The sequence below is a fragment of the Oreochromis aureus genome, linkage group 10 (assembly GCF_013358895.1).
Source record: "Oreochromis aureus strain Israel breed Guangdong linkage group 10, ZZ_aureus, whole genome shotgun sequence".
In the NCBI taxonomy this organism is placed as follows: Eukaryota; Metazoa; Chordata; class Actinopteri; order Cichliformes; family Cichlidae; genus Oreochromis; species Oreochromis aureus.
In genome coordinates this window covers 464,643-486,771 of record NC_052951.1, presented here as the reverse complement: position 1 = coordinate 486,771, position 22,129 = coordinate 464,643, and the positions used below count along the sequence as shown (strand labels likewise).

At 42.7% G+C, this 22,129-nt stretch overlaps 1 protein-coding gene across 4 annotated transcripts in view; it reads left to right on the top strand.

Annotated features, from left to right (window-relative positions):
- LOC116316876 (myotonin-protein kinase) overlaps positions 1-22,129 on the top strand; it is a 91,457-nt gene that overhangs the window by 55,491 nt on the left and 13,837 nt on the right. For all 4 annotated transcript variants that reach the window (XR_005614708.1, XM_039618916.1, XM_039618915.1 and 1 more), the window contains exons 3-11: positions 13,980-14,063; positions 15,846-15,941; positions 16,067-16,215; positions 16,469-16,562; positions 17,709-17,906; positions 19,285-19,533; positions 19,767-19,846; positions 21,011-21,107; positions 21,243-21,391. Coding sequence is in view for 3 of the 4 variants with exons in the window: in XM_039618916.1 (XP_039474850.1) it covers positions 13,980-14,063; positions 15,846-15,941; positions 16,067-16,215; positions 16,469-16,562; positions 17,709-17,906; positions 19,285-19,533; positions 19,767-19,846; positions 21,011-21,107; positions 21,243-21,391 (1,196 nt within the window). In the remaining variant the exon portion in view is untranslated. The remainder of the gene's footprint in view (positions 1-13,979; positions 14,064-15,845; positions 15,942-16,066; positions 16,216-16,468; positions 16,563-17,708; positions 17,907-19,284; positions 19,534-19,766; positions 19,847-21,010; positions 21,108-21,242; positions 21,392-22,129) is intronic.

Genomic DNA, 22,129 nt, shown 5'->3' with positions numbered 1-22,129 from the left:
AGTTTTTTTTTTGTCTTCAGTTTTGTTGGAAGTGTTAGCAGAGCTGTGCGTTTTAATTTTTCAGAAATCTCTCAGTCAGAACATGCTATATCATGTTTAGGTGGAAACTAGCAAGGTAACTTCCTGCTAACTTCTAACTCCGTTAAATTTAATACATTCTGTTTCCGTGGATGCCTGGATGAGATGAAAGAATTTAGACAGTTTTTAACTGTCAGTGATGCCGCAGTGTTCGTTTGACTCCGGGACCTGAAGTGGATGGAGTTTAGGACCCAGATTACTCCGCGAGGCTCCTAACTACAGTAGCCGTAATGCTCCGACAATCCATGAAGCAGTGTGGCTTCGTAGCTTACCAAAGTCATACTAAAACATTTTTGACAGATTTTTGAGTGCCGTGTACCACATAAAATTGGTTCGAGGTCAGTAAGCACAACCAGAATTCATACATAAGATTACCCGATTGTAAGGTGCACTGTTCATTTTTGAGAAAATTAAAGGATTTTAAGTTTGCCTTATAGTGCAGAAAATATGGTATGAAAACTGTGACATGGCTGAGGTAACTATGAAAACTATAAATCAGCTATGACAACTGTGATAACTATGATGACTATGATAACTAAGGTTACTATGACAAGACATGAAGGGAATCTCTCTCTGATCTCCAGGGTTTTCTGCACAGAACAAACAGGTTAAGTAACTTACAGGCTGAAGGCAGACCACAACAACAAACAAGAGAGCAAGATTCACTAACTATTTCAATGATCCAGTGTAGACTGAAAGCAACTTAAATAATAGCAGGAAAAGACATCCATCCATTTTCTTCCACTTATCCAGGACCGGGTCGCGGGGGCAACAGTCCAAGCAGAGAAGCCCAGACCTCCCTCTCCCCAGCCACCTCTTCCAGCTTGTCTGGAGGAACACCAAGGCACTCCCTGGCCAGCCGAGAGATATAATCTCTCCAGCGTGTCCTGGGTCTGCCCCGGGGCCTCTTCCTGGTGGGACATGCCCTGAAAATCTCACCCAGCAGGCGCCCAGGAGGCATCCTTGTCAGATGCCCGAACCACCTCAACTGGCACCTTTCGATGTGGAGGAGCAGTGGCTCTACTCTGTGCCCCTCCCGAATGGCTGAACTTCTCACCCTATCTCTAAGGGAGAGGCCAGCCACCCTTCGGAGGAAGCCCATTTCCGCTGCTTGTATTCGCGATCTCATTCTTTCAGTCACTACCCACAGCTCGTGACCATAGGTGAGGGTAGGGGCATAGATCGACCGGTAAATTGAGAGCTTCGCTTTTACACTCAGCTCTCTTTTCACCACAAAAGACCGTTACAGCGGCCACAGTGATGCGGACGCTGTACCGGATCCGTCTGTCGATCTCCCGTTCCCTTCTCCCATCACTCATGAACAGGACCCCGAGATATTTAAACTCCTCCAGTTGGGGCAAAAATTTGTCCCTGACGCGGAGTGGGCACTCCACCCTTTTCCGGCTGAGGGACCATGGTCTCAGATTTGGAGGCGCTGATTCTAATTCCCACCGCTTCACACTCAGCTGCGAACCGTTCCAAGGCGAGCTGGAGGCCATCACCCGATGACGGCAACAGAACCACATCATGTGCAAAAAGCAGAGATGAGATCTTGAGACCACCGAAGTGAAAGCCTTCCGCCACTTTGCTACGCCTAGAAATTCTGTCCATAAAAATTATGAACAGAATCGGTGACAAAGGGCAGCCCTGGTGGAGCCCATCACCCACCAGGAACGAGTCCGACTTATTGCCGGCTATGCGGACCAAGCTCTTGCAACGGTTGTATAAGGACTGAATGGCCCATAGCAATGGGCCAGACACCCCATACTCCCGGAGCACCCCCCACAGGACCCCCTGAGGGACACGGTCGAATGCCTTCTCCAAGTCCACAAAACACATGTAGACTGGTTGGGCAAACTCCCATGTGCCCTCAAGTATCTTCGAGAGGATAAAGAGCTGATCCAGTATTCTACCAGAACGAAATCCGCATTGTTACTCCTGTATCCGAGGTTCAACTAACGGACGGACTCTCCTCTCCAGCACCCTGGTATAGACTTTCCCAGGGAGGCTGAGGAGTGTGATTCCCCTGTAGTTGGAACACACCCTCCGGTCCCCTTTCTTAAAGATGGGGACCACCACCCCGGTCTGCCAGTCCAGGGGTACTGCCCCTGGTCTCCACGCAACATTGTAGAGATGTGTCAACCAAGACAGCCCTACAACATCGAGAGCCTTCAGTGCGGACCTTGTCCACCCCAGGGGCTCTGCCACCAAGCAGTTGTTTAACTGCCCCCAGAGATTTGGCCGGTTATCCCCTTCGTGCCCAGACTCTGCTTCCGCCATGGAAGACGTGCCAGTGGGATTGAGGAGGTCCTCGAAGTATTCCTTCCACTGCCCGACAATTTTCTCAGTCAAACTCAGCACCACTCCACCTGCACTATACACAGTGCAGGTAGAACACCGCTTTTCCCTCCTGAGTCACCTGACGGTTTGCCAGAATCTTTTCGAGGCAGTCCGAAAGTCTTTTTCCATGGCCTTTCGGAACACCTCCCACACCCGAGTTTTTGCTTCAGCCACCGCCCGCGCCGGATTCCGCTTGGCCTGTCGGTACCTTTCAGCTGCCTTCGGAGTCCCACAGGCTAACCAAGCCCAGTAGGACTCTTTCATGACAGTCACCAACTACCTAGCGGCCACAGCTCAGTGCAGCGGCTGCGGCAATGGAGGTGCTTAATATGGTCCATTTGGACTTAATGTCCCCAGTTTCCCTTGGAATGCTGTTGAAGCTCTGCCGGAGGTGTGAGTTGAAGATCTCGCGGACCGGGGCCTCTGCTAGACGTTCCCAGCACACCCTCACTGTACGTTTAGGCACGCCAGGTCTGTCCAGTGTCCTCCCTTGCCGCCTGTTCCAGTTCACCACCAGGTGGTGATTAGTTGACAGTTCAGCCCCTCTCTTTACCCGAGTGTCCAAAACATATGGCCTCAGGTCTGGTGATACGATTACAAAATCGATCACCGACCTGTGGCCTAGAGTGTCCTGGTGCCACATGCACTTATGGACACTCTTATGTTCGAACATGGTGTTCGTTATGGCCAAACTGTGGTTTGTACAGAAGTCCATAAACAAAACACCACTCGTGTTCAGATCCGGGAGATTGTTCCACCCAATCACGCCCTTCCATGTCTCGCTGTCATTGTCCACATGAGCACTGAAGTCTCCCAGTAGGACAACAGAGTCCCCAGGAGGAGCACCCTCCAGTGCCCCACCCTGGGACTCCAAGAAGGCTGGGTACTCTGAACTGCCGCTCGGTGCATAAGGACAGATGACGGTCAGGACCCTTTCCCTGACCCGAAGGCAAAGGGAACAAATCCTCTCGTCCACTGGGAGAAACCCCAACATACCAGCAGCAAGCCGAGGGGATACCAAGATAACCACCCCAGCCTGCCGCCTCTCACCAGGGGCAACTCCAGACTGAGACAGAGTCCAGCCCCTCTCCAGGAGACTGGTTCCAGAGCCCAAGCCAGGACTTCCGCTCCTGGCTGCCGCCCAGCTCAAATTGCACCCAACCCCTACGGTGCCTCCTGTGGGTGGTGGGCCTGGAGGAAGAAAAGACATAATTGCAAACAGGTGATTTCATTATTTCCAGGTGTGAATTGACTGAACCGAACAGGTTTAAGCTAGAAGCAATGGAAGAAATTGAGGATTCTTATAGCAGTGGTCAAGTCATGAGTTGTGCATGTATTTGATCCACAATAGCTGGGATAGTTGGGAGACTCAGGTGAACTGGTTGAAAGAGGCAAAGCACACAAGGTTAATAGGAGCCTCTGAGACGATGTCCAAAGCAATTACATGAAACTGAAAAATGTGGTTTATCAGGAGCTGGGTAGCTTCTAAGGCTAAAGGTAACTCAGACAGAGTGCCAATAGTTGACCATTTCTTTGAAGAAATGGTCAATTACAGTCAGATTGACTGATAAAGGTGGAAATCCATTGACAAAGTCCAAGGCAATGTGGGACCAAGGGCGACTGAGGTAAGGAGGCAGTTTTGGCAAGCTGACAAGAGGAGAAATGGAAAGGGAGGACTTATTTTGAGGACATACAGAGCAAGCAAAGAAGTTCTCACACATCCTCTACCATGGATGACCACCAAAACAGGCACTGCAAGAGGGCACATTTTTTTTCCAAGACGGCATGCGAATTAGGTTGTGTGGGTCTAATATATTATGTGAGGACTAACTTTCAAAAGGACTCAGAGATGACTAAGCATTCCGGTACAAGGACACAGCTCATGCCTCTGAACATTCTGAACCACAGACCAGATTGATGTTTCAGGAACCAAATCTGTAAGTGATGGTTAAGTTGAATCTGGTAAAGAATAGTGCCCACTTTGCCTGATGAGTGTTAAAACGCTTGGCAGTCTTCAAGATAAGATCTTAAAATTTGTTGTCCACTCTACATATTTTAAGCTCTTCCGGCCAGTTCCTTGAGGGGAAGTTTGATGGCCAGTAGTTCTCCAACATCATAATTCCGTTCAGCTGGGGAGAGAGGGCAAGATAAAAAGCAAGATAAAAAGCACAAGGATGCATTTCACTTTCATTTTTTTTTTTTTTTTTTTTTTGATAACACTGTTCCTACCTACCGCAGAATCCAAAGTGTCCATTGGCTCTAGTTGGATGCGGACAGCAGCTGAAGCAAAGAGCTTTTTACGGAGTTGAAAGTTCCACTGAAAGCAATCTTAGGAGAAGCCAGGTTAGTGAGAGAAAAGGCTATTTTACTTTAGTCACAGATGAAACAGTGGTAGAAAATGGCAAACTCCAAAAAGTATTGAAGCTTTGTTCTCTGTGGGGCCAATAAACCACTGCTTCCACCTTCACTGGAAGAGCCTTTACCTGCCGTTTTTCCATGATAAACCCAAGGAATAACACCGAATCAATACGGAATTAACAATTCTCTCCTTTGACATAAAGGGCTTTTTCCAGTACATTAGAGAACTTGATAGAAATGAAGCTTAAAGTCTTCAGAAATGGACTGAGAATATCAACCAGATTAAAAAAAGACAAAGCAGTTCGGGAAGTCTCTGAGAACCATTATTAACATTAACATTAATCATTAAATAAGACGCTGGAAAACCACAGACATCAGAGACCAAGAGGCATTGCCAGAGATTCAAAGGGTCACAGTTCATTATTGAAGGCAGTTTCCACTCATCCCTCTCCGTGATACGCACCAAGTGGTGCACATTTTGGAGATGTAGCTTAGAGAAAACCATGGCCCCCTGCAGAAGTTTGAATGCAGAAAAAAGTAGTTGTGATGGATATTCTTAACTGCAATTTTTTCAAACCTCAAAGAGTCTTGTCTTTTTTCACCACAAAGAAGAAATCCACACAAAGAGGTGGTTGAGGATTAACAACTGACACCCAGCTATGAGTGAGTCTTTGATGTATTTCACCATGGCCTCGTGTTCAGGTAGTCTGGGGAGATTAAAAAAAAAATGGTGACAGTTTAATACTTTTCACTCTTACTGGCTGCAGTGAGTCTGTTTTTCACTGCAGAACTTTTCAAAACTTGTTTGCTGGCTTGGTACTGCCAATCTCAAGTGATGTTCAACGTTTATTTAAGTGAGGCAACAGCAGAAAACCCAATCTCACAGAGATAGGGTGTGGCAAAGGGAAGCAGAATGCCCACAGCTCTCTGTCCTATGAGTGGATTCTCCCTCTCCACACCAAGCCAGCAAAGCAACAAGGCCTCACACAGGAACCCTGACATAATAAAGCAAACAGCCTTGATTGCTATCTATATTGTTCACCTGTAAGACAAAGTTTGTCCTTCACTACATCAAGAAGTTGTTCCTTACTTGAAATATCACATAGGCACCTTGCAACTATGTCATTGGACAGAGGGATGGCCCTTAATTTTGCACTGTTTGTCTCATCAAGCACCACCACCAACCTTCCCATTAGTAGGTCACTTGCTCTATCACCTGACCTACAGTCACCCCGTTGTTGACAGCTAAAGCTGCATGGAGTATGAGGTCCTCTGCTATCATGTGTCCATTTCAACGACCATCTACAGATGTGACACCACTAAATGCACAGATTACTAACATAACTGAGGTGACTTTCTTTGTTCTACCATAAAAGTGATTCTGGTGTTAAGCATTAGTTCTGCATGACTTTTATGTTATTTGGGAAGTATTTCTGCCAGCTAACTTATGCCCCACCTATCATGACTCTGCCACACACTTTGAGAATCACTGGACAAAACTATGTTTAGTCCAGTCTCCTCAGCGATCAGCTGACTGTGACAGGAAGATGGCGCCTTTGCTCGGCTTGACTTCTATCTGCCTGCGTTGTATTGTATTTTATGCTATTATAATAGCCCTGACGTTTAATATATGGAGCTATGCTGCTGTGATTTACGACCGTTCTTCCTTGCTCCACATCAAAGAGTCAATGGAATGTCTTTATGATGATTGGGACAGTTATAGAAAAACTTTCCCCCGACCATTTGTGTGCTCTTCCACCTCACCGGATTACTTCTTGCTACCTACGAAATGTGCCCTAAGCAATTCCAAGAAGAAATCAAGGACAAGAGGCTGCAGGGCCGGCATCCAGGTACACATTAGATGAGCCTACAGATCAGAGATTCCCTGACTCGTCTGAATGCGTCCCTAGTTTCTGCTGCCAGTTACCCTTCCAGATTTGGTTGGAAACACATTCTCACAGCCACTACAGCATGGATCCTGCCAGTCTGATGCTCTGGATTTTGCCGATTACCTCTCCACCGCTGTGTCCTCGCAGCCTGCATCGCAAAACCGGTGTTTGGTCCCGCCGGTTCTGTGGCGCTGCTGGAGACCACGCGTGCGGACACGGTGTTTGCTGTCAGTTCCACTCCGACAAGCTGATGGGAAACCTGCGCTGCCAGGATTCAGTCAGATTGCGCTCTTGAACGCCCGCTGGATTTTCTGTTTCTCACTGAAACATGGCAGAGTGATGGTGAGTTTATTCACCTAAACAAACTGCTTCCTGCAGGCTGTTCCTACTTGGGCACCCCCTGTTTAGGTCGCCGTGGTGGAGGACTTGCTGTCGTCTTTAAGGACAGTTTCACTTGCAGAGGTATGCAAACTGAAAACTATTCTTCTTTTGAGTCGCAAACAATTAAGGGGGCTCTACAAACATCTTTTATTGTGTTTTAGTCTATCGCCCTCCTGGCCCTGCTACTGTGTTCTTAAAGGATTTTATGGACTTCTTATTCCATTATGTTTGACAATTCTTTACTCCTTACCAGAAATGATGTAAATACACTTATTCAGTCCTTTAATAGGGAATGCACATCCATTTTGGACCAAGTGGCACCTATTAAAACAAGCTCGGCCTTACAAAAGAAGACATGCCCTTGGATAAATGAGTCTATCTTAAACTCAAGGAGAATATGCCCCAAAACGGAACAACTATGGAAGAAAACCAAACTTGAAGTACACAGGCTCCATCTTCGAGATCTCATGCTCTCCTTAAATGATACGGTGAACACTGTTAGATCAGAGTATTTTTCTAGACTCATACCAAAAAACAAGAGAAATCCCAAGTTTCTTTTTGACAAAATCAGTGCTATGTTATACCCAGATGTGGTAACTTTAGATGTACACTCTAAAGTAGATAGTAATAAACTCCTCTGATTTTTTGTTGATGAGATTAAAGAAATCAATGCAAAAATCTCCCCAAAGCTTTCTTGTTCTCCAAGTGAGGCACTCCCTTTGCACTCCTGGTCAACTTTTAAAACTGTAACATATGATGAAATAGCAGCATTGGTTGGAAAAATGAAGCCATCCTCAAGCCCCTCAGATATTATCCCCACTAAGCTTTTCATCAATGCTTTTGACACCATTGGTCCTTGGGTTGTGAACCTTTTTAATGTTTCTCTTCAGACCTGGGTGTTCCCCAGCTTTTTTAAAACATGCCATTGTGGAACCAAGGCTCAAAAAACCCAACCTGGATCCAACACTACTTCAACATTTAAGACCTATCTCCAAACTCTCATTTATGTCAAAACTCTTTGAGAAGGCAGTTGCTGTCCACCTTACAGCATACTTGGAGAAATACAACATCTATGACCATTTTCAATCTGGGTTCCGTAAATTGCATTCCACTGAGACAGCACTACTGAAAGTCACTAATGATATTATGATGTCAGCAGACTCCAGAGAATACACAGTCCTAGTCTTGTTAGACCTTACCTCAGCCTTTAATACAGTCAATCATACTATCCTGATAAACAGACTGAGAGACCTGGTTGGGATGTCTGGCTCCGTTCTAGACTGGTTTTCATCTTATATATCTAAAATGAATTTTAGTGTGTCTGCAAACCAGATCATGTCGGAATCTACAGAGTTGTTATGTGGAGTTCCTCAGGGCTCTGTACTGGCTGTACAGCTATATTTTTCATTTAAGACTGCTGAAGCTCATAAGCTCTGCAATCTGATTGACTGTTTAACCAACATTAAACAATGGTTGAACAATAATTGCTTACAGCTAGTAGTAAGAACCGATAGTGAACAGATAGTAAGAACCTGCTTTTTTCACTTGAGGAACATTTCAAAACTTAGATCCATCGTGTCTACAAGCATTCTCGAGATGATAATACATGCTTTTGTCTCTACAAGACTCGACTACTGCAACAGTCTGTTTACTTGTCTAAACAAGAAAGGGCTAGCTTGTCTACAGGTTGTCCAAAACTCTGCAGCGAGGCTACTGACCCGGTCGAAAAAGGCAGCTCATATGACCCCTGTGTTAAAGTCGCTGCACTGGCTACCAATCAGATTTAGGTTCCATTTTTAAATTCTAGTTTTAACTTTTAGAGCACTACAGGGACACCCATCATCAAACCAAAACCTTTTAGTGGTCCCCCACACTCATTTTAAAACTTGAGGGGACCGATCTTTCCAAGCTGTTGCTCCCAGACTGCGGAATGCACTTCCCCTATTTTTACAGTGTTTGGACTCGGTGGAGACCTTCAAAAAGCTTTTAATTAGACCAGGGTTTTTATGATGTATTTATGACTGTACTGTGTTTTTACCTTATAAAGCACTTTGTGACACATGTCTGTGAAAGGTGCTATATAAATAAACTTTACTTACTTACCTTCTTGTTACTGGAAAGGAATAGTGAAACTGGTTGTGGTTTAGGGAGAAAAAATGAGGAGTATAATTAATTATTTTGCCTATGATAAATCAAGAAAATTTTGTAAGGCTGCTAAAGATCTAGAAAGGTCTTTAGCAGCCATTTCCCCCTTCAATTCATCATACAAATCATGTAAACAGGCACCTTGGGGAGCCCTTCTCTTTCACCCTGCTTCTCCAGCCAAAATTCAGAAGCCAAAGGAATAATCAGTAACACTCCTCCTACCTTGCCAGAAGTAAGGTAGGATCCATGCTCTAGGATCCCCCAGTGTGGAACTTGAAGACATTGAGCTTGGAAACACAGTCATCAAAAGAAAGCTCAGCAATAGTTTTTGGGACTGCCCGTGCCCATTTTGGAGCTCATTCCCACATTAACTCCACGAGAAAGGCTATTTTTGAATGGTGAAATGAATATGTTTTATTTTTGTTCACGTTTTTTTGTGAGTGAGAGTCAGACAATCTCCACTTTTCCCACTCACCCAAAAAGATTTTAGGTGTAGGCAGAGGCTTTTCTTCCAAGCTGTTCGACCAGCTTAGGTTGAGACTGGGTTAAAGCCAGAGGTGGGTTAACAGATGAGTCAGACAGTGGGCCAGAAGATTTTATCATACCTTTAAGTCTGGCTAGCTGCTTGTTGACTGTGCCCTATTCTCTATGGATATGGTGTAATATTTGCTTGTGTCTTCCAAATTGGATTTTGATAAGGTTTCCGAAAGAGACTCAGGTGCAGGCCAGGGTATTCCTTTAAGCGAAGAAAAGTGCGTTTATTTACAGTGAACACACCAAGTGGCTATATACAATGTGCAGGGGAAAGGGCTCCGTGTCGCCAGGGTCCGGGGGAAACAGGGTTAGGGGAAAAGGTGCTCCACACTTTCTGTACAAAAGCTCCTCCTCCTCCTCAGTTACTCCTCTCAGAATCCGGTTCCAAAAACGATCGAAACACAAAAGGTCAGGTTAGCGGGATAATAACAAAGGGCTTTCAAGATACAGGTTGGCAGATACACAAGTTTGACTGACGCTGATAGCTCAACGATCCAGTGAAGACTAGCGTAGACTCGCCATCTTAAGTAGTGCAGTAATCAGCTGGGATCAGCGGCCGGTGCGGTGATGAGAGCAGGTGTATGGGCCAGCAGCGGGAGCCCGCAATGAGCGTCGCCACAGCGAGAGAGAGCGAGAGGGGGAGAGAGCAAAAAACCACAAACATATTACCTAATAGAGGGTCGACCAGCGAGGCACAGGGACCATGACAGATTTATTGGAGGGAGATGCACAGGATCCACTGAGTAAATTAGTTGGCTGGATCATTTTATCAATGCCACCAAAACAGAAGGAACTAAAACTATCAGAAAGTCCAACAAGTTTATTTACACCACAAAGTTCCCCAATCATAGACATTGATTTCTAGTCAGTAAAGTCCGGGATCCAACAGAACAGGTAATTCCACAGAATCTCCCACAGAAAGCAAGACCTCTCTCTCCAGCCTCCAGGGTATTCTGCACAGAGGAACAAATCGATGGTAGAACACAACAACAAGCAAGAGAGCTAGGCAGCGAACCACTACCACTAACTGTGGTTCCAACAAAGACTAAAGGCAATCCATATTGACTAGTCATCTGACCCAGGATTTGAGTATGCCTGGACCTGTTAGTTATTTCTGTAAAGAGGTACAAGTTAATTTGTTATTTCCTGAGTGTATTATTTCCTTATGCTTTTGAGTTTGCCTAGTTCTCAGTTTCTTGTTTAGTCGGTTCCCTTTCATGTCTAGCCTGTCTGTCTCTGTCTAGTCTCCATGTCTCACTGTCTCTATCTCTGTCTCTCTCTCTCGGTCTCCCTCTCTCTGTACCTCGCTACCTCTTCCTCAGTCATGTCTCTGTGTTTGTTTATCTGTTCCTTGAGTCTAGTTGTATATCTCAGTGTGTTTATGTTTCCTGTTTTATTTTGACAGTCCCTAGTCTCATGTGCGTCATGTTCATTTACTTCCCCTGTCTCATCAGTTGGATTATGTTCATCTGTGTTCCCCAGGTGTGTCCTCTGCCTTGATTTCCTTTTGTGTATATATTGTCGGCCCAGGCATTTTGACTACCACCAGGTATTACAGGAAAAGCCATAAAGCCTTTGAATGAACACAAATGGTGTTGTGACAGCGATGTACACTGTCTTGTTGGTTGGTATATATGTATGATTTCTATACATTTTACATCAGATGGAAACTTTGGTTGTAAGATTCAGATAATTATTTATTAAAAGCTAGACATTTTAAATGAGAATAAGAAAGAAAAGTATTTCCTTGTGCCCCCCTTTCCCTGTTAATGCCCTACCTGGCCCCCTGGCATAACTTTGCTAGACCCGCCCCTGCACAGTTACCAGCTGTCAGCTACACAGAAAAGGATCCTGGTGTTATTTGTCTCTCAGAAACAGTTCATAACTTCCCTTCAACTCATTAATGTCGCCTAAAAGGTAAACCTGTTTCTCCATCACCTGTTCAGCTCTGATGATTCAGTAAGGACATCTCCTGGTTTCATCTTCACATTTCCCTCTCATCACATACCCAAACCGATATCAAGACCAGCAGCTTTTATGGCTGTGGCTCCAGCAAACATCAGCTGATACTAGAAAGTAATATTAAATCAGTTCTAACAACAGCTTCTCAAGCATAAACCTGCTGCTGTTGTTTAGTGCGACATCCACTGGTTTCCTCTTTCTGGCGCAAAGTGGGCGATAAACAAACAAGAGAGAAACGCCGATCAGCTGATCATTGATCAGTTTCATGATTGAAGTAGCAACAGGAGAGGGAGGGGGAGAGAATGAGAGAAGAAGAGGCAGCTGTGCAGCGTAAAGACACAGAATAACTCCAGCTTTGAGTCTTTTTTCACTCTAGCTGAAGTACGGGACAAGTCGCATTCCTTTTCACCTCAATACCATTTTCTTCTGTTTGTCTGTGATAAGATTGTTTTCAGAGCCATTGCCCAAGCAAGGGGGAGGGCACATCCAACCTCCTCGGCCGTAATTGGTCCAGCAAACAAAAAATTACCATCAGCCCACCAGGCAAATGCCCAGTATGCCCAAAGGCCAGTCCAGCTGTGGTTAGTGGTCTGCACTTTGTTTCTGCAATTCCAGCAATAAAGCTGCTTTGAGTTGTGTTCTCCTTAACTTTTCCTGCCACACACAGCTGTAGACAGAGTTTTAATTCATTTGAAAGCCTTTTATTATTATTATTGTAAAGTATTACTTTGTTGTATTAAAGTATTTTATTATTATTTTATTTGTTGTTACCTATCATCCACCTGGGCTTTTCTATTTTACTTCTCAGACTTTCTTATCTGATTTAGTGCTCAGCTAAGAGAAAATAATTATTGTTGGTGATTTAAACATCAGTGGAGATACTGAAAATGGCAGCATCAAGATGGCCTTTAATTGATTATTAGGCTCAATTGCCTTTGCTCAAAACAGAATAGAACTAACCCACCACTTTAATCACACTCTGGATCTTGTTCTTAAACTATGTTTAAGGATATAATTCTGCCACCTACTTCTTCTTAATTGCCATGCGCCAACACAGTGCATTGCAGCAATATCTTTGTACAACATCTCTAAAATTAGAAGCATCCTGTCTCAGATTTATGCTGAGGAACTAGGTCATGCATTTTTTTACTTGTAGGCTGAACAATTGTAATGTTTTACATGCATGGAGCGTACTGACAGGTACTAGAAAGAAAGCATATCTTGCTAATCTTGGCTTTTCTTCATGTGCTCCCTGTTAAATCCAGAATCAAATTTAAAAACCTTTTCCACACATACAAAGTGTTGAATAATCAGACCCCATCTTATCTTAAAGACCTCATACTACCATATCACCCCAAATGAGCACTAATTCTCAGGAAGCTGGATTACTTGGAGTTCCCTTGGGGATAAATAAAGTCTCTATAATTCTGATCCTGTTCCTAGGATATTTAAAAGCAGAATTGCAAACAGAGCTTTTAGCTTTCAAGCCCCTCTTCTGTGGAACCATCTTGGATTTGGGAGACAAATGCCCTCTCTACTTTTAAGATTAGGCTTAAGATGTTCCTTTTTGACAAAGCATATAGTAAGGGCTAGATTAGGTCACCCTGAATCCTCCCTTGATTAATGATACAATAGGCTTAGGCTACTGGGGGCATTCCATGATGCACTGTGAATTCTTCATTCATCTCGTTTTACTCACTATGTGTTTATACAACACTCTGCAGGTAGTTATTATTAATCATCAGGCTCTCTTTCACATTGGTTTTTGTCGTGTCTTACTCCCCTCACCTCCAACTGGTTGCAGCAGATGACTACCCCTCCTTGAGTCTGGCTTCCTTCCCACTGTTGCCAAAGTGCTTGCCCGTAGGGGGTCATCGGATTGTTGGGGTTTTCTCTGTTTTCTCTGTATAATTGTAGGGTCTTTACCTTAGAGTATAAAACGCTTTGAGGCAACACTGTTGTTGTGATTTGACACTATATAAATAGAATTCAGTTGAACAAACTGAATTGAAAAAGAGCAACCAAAAGAACAAAAAAAAGTTCCCCAAAGCAATGCTTTGAGCTATTATACTGAGAGGTATTCTGATGTTTGGCAGGTGAATGAGTGTTTGTCAAAACATTTAAATATTCCAATAAGCAATGTTTCATTTGTACATAATTCAATGCAGAACATGACCATCTCTCACTGTTAGAATGTTTTAGACAAATCACCAATTATGACAGTCTTCTCGTTTTGTGCATGCAATCGTTTAAGTGGTTATTGTGCTGCTTTTGGTCTTGTCACTACCACAGGTCGCAGTGGCAAAGATGCGAAACACACAACAAGTGTATGCTCTGAAGATTATGAATAAGTGGGACATGCTGAGGCGAGGAGAGGTACACAAGCACATATAACCTCACATTCACAACACTAAGAATAGGTTTATGACAACATACAGTGGCTTGCAAAAGAATTTGGCCCCCTTGAACTTTTCCACATTTTGTCCCATTACAGCCACAAACATGAATCAATTTTATTGGAATTCCATGTGAAAGACCAATACAAAGTGGTGTACACGTGAGAAGTGGAACGAAAATCATACATGATTCCAAACATTTTTTACAAATTAATAACTGCAAAGTGTGGTGTGCGTAATTATTCAGGCCCCTTTGGTCTGAGTGCAGTCAGTTGCCCATAGACATTGCCTGATGAGTGCTAATGACTAAATAGAGTGCACCTGTGTGTAATCCAATGTCAGTACAAATACAGCTGCTCTGTGACGGCCTCAGAGGTTGTCTAAGAGAATATTGGGAGCAACAACACCATGAAGTCCAAAGAACACACCAGACAGGTCAGGGATAAAGTTATTGAGAAATTTAAAGCAGGCTTAGGCTACAAAAAGATTTCCCAAGCCTTGAACATCCCACGGAGCACTGTTCAAGCCATCATTCAGAAATGGAAGGAGTATGGCACAACTGTAAACCTACCAAGACAAGGCCGTCCACCTAAACTCACAGGCCGAACAAGGAGAGCGCTGATCAGAAATGCAGCCAAGAGGCCCATGGTGACTCTGGACGAGCTGCAGAGATCTACAGCTCAGGTGGGGGAATCTGTCCATAGGACTACTATTAGTCGTGCACTGCACAAAGTTGGCCTTTATGGAAGAGTGGTAAGAAGAAAGCCATTGTTAACAGAAAACCATAAGAAGTCCTGTTTGCAGTTTGTCACAAGCCATGTGGGGGACACAGCAAACATGTGGAAGAAGGTGCTCTGGTCAGATGAGACCAAAATGGAACTTTTTGGCCCAAATGCAAAACGCTATGTGTGGCGGAAAACTAACACTGCACATCACTCTGAACACACCATCCCCACTGTCAAATATGATGGTGGCAGCATCATGCTCTGGGGGTGCTTCTCTTCAGCAGGGACAGGGAAGCTGGTCAGAGTTGATGGGAAGATTGATGGAGCCAAATACAGGGCAATCTTGGAAGAAAACCTCTTGGAGTCTGCAAAAGACTTGAGACTGGGGCAGAGGTTCACTTTCCAGCAGGACAACGACCCTAAACATAAAGCCAGGGCAACAATGGAATGGTTTAAAACAAAACATATCCATGTGTTAGAATGGCCCAGTCAAAATCCAGATCTAAATCCAATCGAGAATCTGTGGCAAGATCTGAAAACTGCTGTTCACAAACGCTATCCATCTAATCTGACTGAGCTGGAGCTGTTTTGCAAAGAAGACTGGGCAAGAATTTCAGTCTCTAGATGTGCAAAGCTGGTAGAGACATACCCTAAAAGACTGGCAGCTGTAATTGCAGCAAAAGGTGGTTCTACAAAGTATTGACTCAGGGGGCTGAATAATTACGCACACCCCACTTTTCAGTTATTTACTTGTAAAAAATGTTTGGAATCATGTATGATTTTTGTTCCACTTCTCACGTGTACACCACTTTGTATTGATCTTTCACGTGGAATTCCAATAAAATTGATTCATGTTTGTGGCTGTAATGGGACAAAATGTGGAAAAGTTCAAGGGGGCCGAATACTTTTGCAAGCCACTGTAATGGGGACTCAAACTTTAAATCCTTTGGCCTTTGTTATTGTTAATTCAGCATTATATTTTTCTGCCTGCTGCTTTTCATTTGTCTGGCATCGAGTTCTCTTCATGCTTTACACAGACAGCATGTTACCAAGAAGAGAGGGAAGTTTTGTTAAGGGGTGACAGACGCTGGATCACAGAGTTGCACTATGCCTTTCAAGATGATAACTACCTGGTATGTTTATACATGGTCAATCAGATAAATGTGTTTTATAAATGTGTCGTCTACATTTTAGCATTTTATATTTAACTTGAATCCCATTACTAATTTTCACAACCTTCCAATCCTTTCTCACTCAGTACCTGGTGATGGATTATTATGTAGGTGGAGACCTGCTGACTCTCCTCAGTAAATTTGGGGATCGGATCCCTGAGGACATGGCTCAGTTCTACTTGGCAGAGATGGTTATGGCCATTGACTCTGTCCATAGACTGGGTTATGTGCACAGGTAGACTGCTTATTGATTTTTTTTTTTTTACTTTTGTTCTCTTTTTTTAGGGCTACAGTCATACAGAGTTTGCAGAGAAACCTTATCTAAAATATATGTATCAGAGATATGAGGTTCAAATATTAATATTTGCTCTCTCCTAAAACTGACTAACATAAAGAAACTATAATCATTTGATCATAATGACTTTTTTTGTTAATGAAATCTGACATTTAAAGGTTGAATAACCCTATTTACCTGTTTTCTTACACAGAGACATCAAACCTGACAACATCCTGTTGACAGCTGATGGGCATATCAGACTGGGAGACTTTGGTTCCTGTCTGAGGCTACTTGATGATGGGATGGTGAGAGTTCATTGTGCGCAAGTAACAATGGACAGACAGACAGCCATTAGTTTTCACAAAAAAAGATGTGCATAAAAAGCAACACTGTCTCCTAAAAGTAGTGCTCTCATACATTCTCAGTTACATTGTTAAACTAACTCATAGCAACAGTCTAGCTTTACAGTAAAGATTACAATATGTCATGGAATACCTGGAGAGAGGAAGATCTGCACATCCCTTGAATACAGTCCACAGGGCTGGACTGGGATAAAAAATCGGCCCGGGCATTTTGACTAGAGACCGGCCCACCAGGTACTATAGGAAAAGCCATGAAGCCTTTGAATGAACACAAATGGTGTTGTGATAGTGATGTACACTGTCTTGTCGGTATATATGTATGTTTTCTATACATTTTACATTATGACCACTCTGGCTATAAGATTCAGATAATTATGTTTTCAAAGCTAGACATTTTAAATGAGAATAAGAAAGAAAAGTATTTCTTTGTGGCCCCCAATCCCTGTTAATGCCCTACCTGGCCCCCCTGGCAAAACTTTGCTAGACCCAGCAAACATCAGCTGATACTAGAAAGTAATATCAAACCAATTCTAAAAACAGCTTATCAAGCTTAAACCTGCTGCTGTTGTTTAGCGTGACATCCACTGGTTTCCTCTTTCTGGCGCAAAGTGGGCGATAAACAAAGAAGTAAGAAAAGCTGATCAGCTGATCATTGATCAGTTTCACAATTGAAGTAGCAACAGGAGAGGGAGGGAGAGAGAATGAGAGAAGAAGAGGCAGCTGTGCAGCGTAAAGACAGAATAACTCCAGCTTTGAGTCTTTTTTCACTCTAGCTGAAGTACGGGACAAGTCGCATTCCTTTTCACCTCAATACCATTTTCTTCTATTTGTCTGTGACAAGACTGCTTTCAGAGGGAGGGCGCATCCTACCTCCTCGGCTGTAATTTTAAAACAACAACAACAACCCCATAAAAACAAAAAAAAAATCAGTTTACTTGTCATGGAGCTTGCTTATTTGTTTATTTTTAAGACAGGACTAAAAAAACACAGTGATGATTTTGCTACATTCTAGTACTTCCTTGAAGCAGGTCATGGCTTTTAGTTATTTCTATTTTATTTTTTTTTTAATCTATCTTCTTTTCTTTGCAGGTTCACTCGTCTTTAGCAGTCGGGACTCCAGACTATTTGTCTCCAGAGATCTTAAGAGCAGTTGAGGGAGGTGGAGGTTATGGTCCTGAGTGTGACTGGTGGGCTCTGGGTATTTGTGCTTATGAGATGTTGCTGGGGACCACACCTTTCTATGCAGAGTCTATTTCTGAAACATATGCCAAGATCATTCACTTTCAGGTACATACAAGTAGCTTTAATGTCATATAAATGCCAAAATTAAAATTTGGAGTATAATAAAATTTCTGCACACATTTTAATAGCGATGACAGATTTTCATTCACTTCTGCAGCAAGTATTTTTAATGATCCGTCTGCATGCTGGTAAAACAAACAAAATAACAAAATGCAATTTCAGCAATTATTATGGACCAAATGGGCCTTAATCACTTTATCTACACCAAAAAGATTAGGTATTTAAAGAAGACAGTATCTGAGTATAATTCTCCCAGCTGAAACAAAATTGTACCTAATTATTTCCAAATGTTTAAATCTATGTTTATTCATTTGTTTATACAATCTAGTGTGTATAGCATAATGGCACCAGTTTAATATCTATGATGCAGTGTAAACAGAAATAAGCACTGCTAGTCTGGATTGTCTGTTTGTTTCAGTTTTGTTTTTCATATGTCAGTGGAGAAACTTAAAGTAAATTTTTTTTCAAGGGTTATAGTACCATGAGATATAGGTGGTTTAAAAACCTTTGGTTGACTTATCAAGTTCATAATAACCTTCATGTGATTTCTGATAAAGGAATGAGGTCATAGTTGTTCTAAGCTTCATAAACACAATTATTTACAATGTTTCATGTTAAATGTATATTAACTGGCATTTACATAATAGTTTCTATTCAAACTGACCACCTTAGTCTATTCAAGCAATGCTTTTTCTGTCAAGCAAAGGCAATTTGAAGTTTACTGGCACTTTGACAGAGGGACTGGATAAGTGTGGAATTGAGCACAGGTGGGCTTTAAATTAAATCTAAAACACAATCTGCAAAAGTTTAATAAATATGGATACTTTCTGAAGTAACTGCATATAAATATAATAAGTGTATAGCTATAGGTTCTGTATACTTTTATATTTGTGTAAAAGTTTGTCATAAGATGGAAGACGAGAAGTGAGGACCCAAATGCAGAACTGGGGAGGCAAACTGGGTTCAACTTAAGTCAAACAGTTTATTGAATAGCTGCTGAAATCCAAAAAGTCCAAAGGAAGAAATGTCCCCTCTTGGAAACGCCAGCAATAGTCCTCTGGCGTGAGGCCCAAGCGGTCTACTACTGCCCAGCGGACATCCACTAACCTGCTCCTGGCTGCTGCGGGCAGACTAAGAGCCTCTGCCTGGGCTCCCCTGACACCACACCCTGAACCCAGTGCAGCTGAGCCACAAACCACACTCTGCCACATAAACAAACCAACAATTTATGGAATGCCCGGAAAAACAAGGCCAGGATCATAAGAGCTTTTAACAGCATCAAAGCACTCAAAATAATGTTGCTAGAAAAAAACAACAAAGTTAACAACTTTCTTCAATTGTTACTTTTTTTGATAACCCTTAGGAGTATTTTGAGTTTCCTTCTTCTGGCCCTGAGATTTCAAAGGAGGCTCGTTCCTTCATCAATGAACTGATCTGTGACAGGGAAGTCCGTCTTGGAAGGGAAGGCTCCAGTGAATTTAGGAATCATCAGTTTTTCAGTGGACTGGACTGGAGTTCCCTGCATAAACTCCCTGCACCTTTCCTGCCTGAAGTCTCTAATCCAACTGACACATCAAACTTTGACATCCTCGATGACTGTCTTAGTGAAATGGTAACTTAAAAGAATTTTCATTTAGTATTTGTATGTGCCATACACCAGCATAAGTCTGATATAAACATATTTGGTAAACTTTCATAGCCAGCATATAACATTAATAAATAAACCAGCCTAATCCTATAAAGCTGCTGGTATGGTCTACATGGAAAATGTGTGTAACTTCTGACAAAATAAGAGCAGTTGGTGGTTGTTTGTATGAAAAATTTGAAATCTGTTATGTTTTGCAGGAGACACTATCTGATGTAATGGACAGAGCTCCAATAGGAGTACACTTGGCTTTTGTTGGATACTCTTACACTGCTACCAGGTGAACTCAAGTTTAACTTATGTAGTTCAGCTAACTTACCATAACTACCTTTCACATCAAACTTCTTCCACTTATCTGGGGCTGGGTCGCAGGGGCAGCAGCCTAAGCAGAGAAGCCCAGACCTCCCTCTCCCCGACCAACTCCTCTACGGAAAAACCAAGGAGTTCCCAGGCCAGTCGAGAGATGTAATCTCTCCAGTGTGTCCTGGGTCTGCTCCCGGCCTCCTCCCAGAAGACCTCACCCAGGAGGCATTTTAATCAAATGCCCAAACCACCTGAACTGGCTTCTTTCCATGTGAAGCTGTAGCTCCTCTACTCTGAGCCCCTCCCAGTTGGCTGAACTCCTCACCCTATCTTTAAAGGAGAGCGTCAAAGCGAAGCTCTCTATTTACCGGTTGATCTATGTCCTTACCCTTATCCCCTCAGGCTTCTTAAGTTCTAAAGCCAAAGGTTTGAAAGAGTTGTGAAAAACCACAGTAGGGGTCTGTCCCCTTTGGATGTGGTGGTCAACCCACTCTTAATCGTGTTAATCAAGGTGTGAAAAACAACACAGAGCTAATGCACCAGGTGTTTCTGGAAAAAAAGCAACAACGACAACAACAAACGAAAAAGAAACCGTGAGACCGTGTCCAATCCTAACATGTGACCTGTTGAGGTCACCTGTAGCAAGGTGTGAGTGGGGTTGAAAGACTTCATTATAGGCAGTTGACAGCTGGTGTCATAAGCCACCAACAATTGTTGAAATAAGCCACCACCTTAGTTTAACAATTGTTGAACTATTTTACTCTTTAGGTGTCATTCACAAATACCTCATACCTATCAGTGGCTGTAGCTCAGGTAGTAGAGTGGGTCTACGTCTTAGGTACTAGGTTCTTAGGTCTACCTCTTAGGTACTATCCTTAAGAGGTAGCAAAGTGGTTTACTTTACACTTCCTCCATGTGTGTGTTCGCCATAAGCAGAGCTAAGATGGTGGCGTGTTTGCTAGGATTCTAGGTGGGTGAGTTTGTATTGCTAAGTTTGGCTCTGAAAGGGTGCCTTCTTTGGGGATCTTCAGAAGTCCATAGGTCCCTATATACAGGATGTAGTATCCCCATGGCAAAGTTGTTGTAGGGAATAAATTACTTTTCTTATAATATACTACTTTATTGTGTCTACATTTTATAGTCAGACAGGTGCTGTTGACCGCAGTCAAGATATCATGATGCAGATAAACCACACCCAGCTTAGGGAATGTGAGAATCTGTATGGACTCGGAAAACTGGTAAGTCTATCTCACTCTAGAAACTGCATATACCTCAGAGCTTCCATTCAAAAGACACCTATGATCATGTAATTATCATAGTCAGCAGATTTTCCTTTTTATCCCACTGATGATCTGCATGTGCTTTAAATTCAGAGTCAGCTATGGAAAGTTACAGACAATCTACCAGACAATCTGCCTCCACTGTTTGAGCTTCCACTTACTTTAGACCGAGATGCTGCTGCATCCACCCACACCACCACAGTGGAGGAGGCGATATCAGGACTTGATGAAGACTTGAAGAGGTATCAGCTAATATAATCTCTTCTGCAGTCCATCTACATAATCTGAATATAATTCCTATCTCTTCTCAGTTTACAGTAGGCTTTATTTATTGCACTTCATCGGATGTTAAATCTTAGGATTTTTCAGAAAAATTTAATATGGAAATGGTTTGGTTGGGTCCCTGAAGGACTATTTCAATATGAATAAGCTGCAGTATATTTTGCATTTCCTTTTTGAGGTCAAAAGGCCATTAACACCGTGGACATCTGGCTAATTGTTATTAATGCATGTTAATTCATATGCTGAGATATTACATACGGACAATGATGACTATGAAATGTGGTAACAAAATCAATCCAGCACTATTTACCACCACTGGACTTCTGAAATCTGTTCTGAAATGCATATCGACTGTGACATGTAGCACCTGACTACTTGTATTAGAGTATTAGTATTTATTCCTTCATTAGGCCTTAAATAACTTCCATGAGCTGTAAAGCAGATCAAGTAGGTTTACTTGAACTCTAAGTTGATCAGCCCTGGGATTGGCAACTCTGAGTTTTCCAGTTCCAGAACAGCTGATCAGGAAAGAATCATGCAGGTTGAAACGAGAATCTCAGCAATTGAAGAAAATGTAAATAAGCTCCCGACTAAGGTAAAATAAATAAATAAATAAATAAATAAATAAAACAAAACTGAAAGAGAAGATAACAAAAAGACATTCAGAAGAAAAAAATCGTAGTGTGCTATATTGCAAA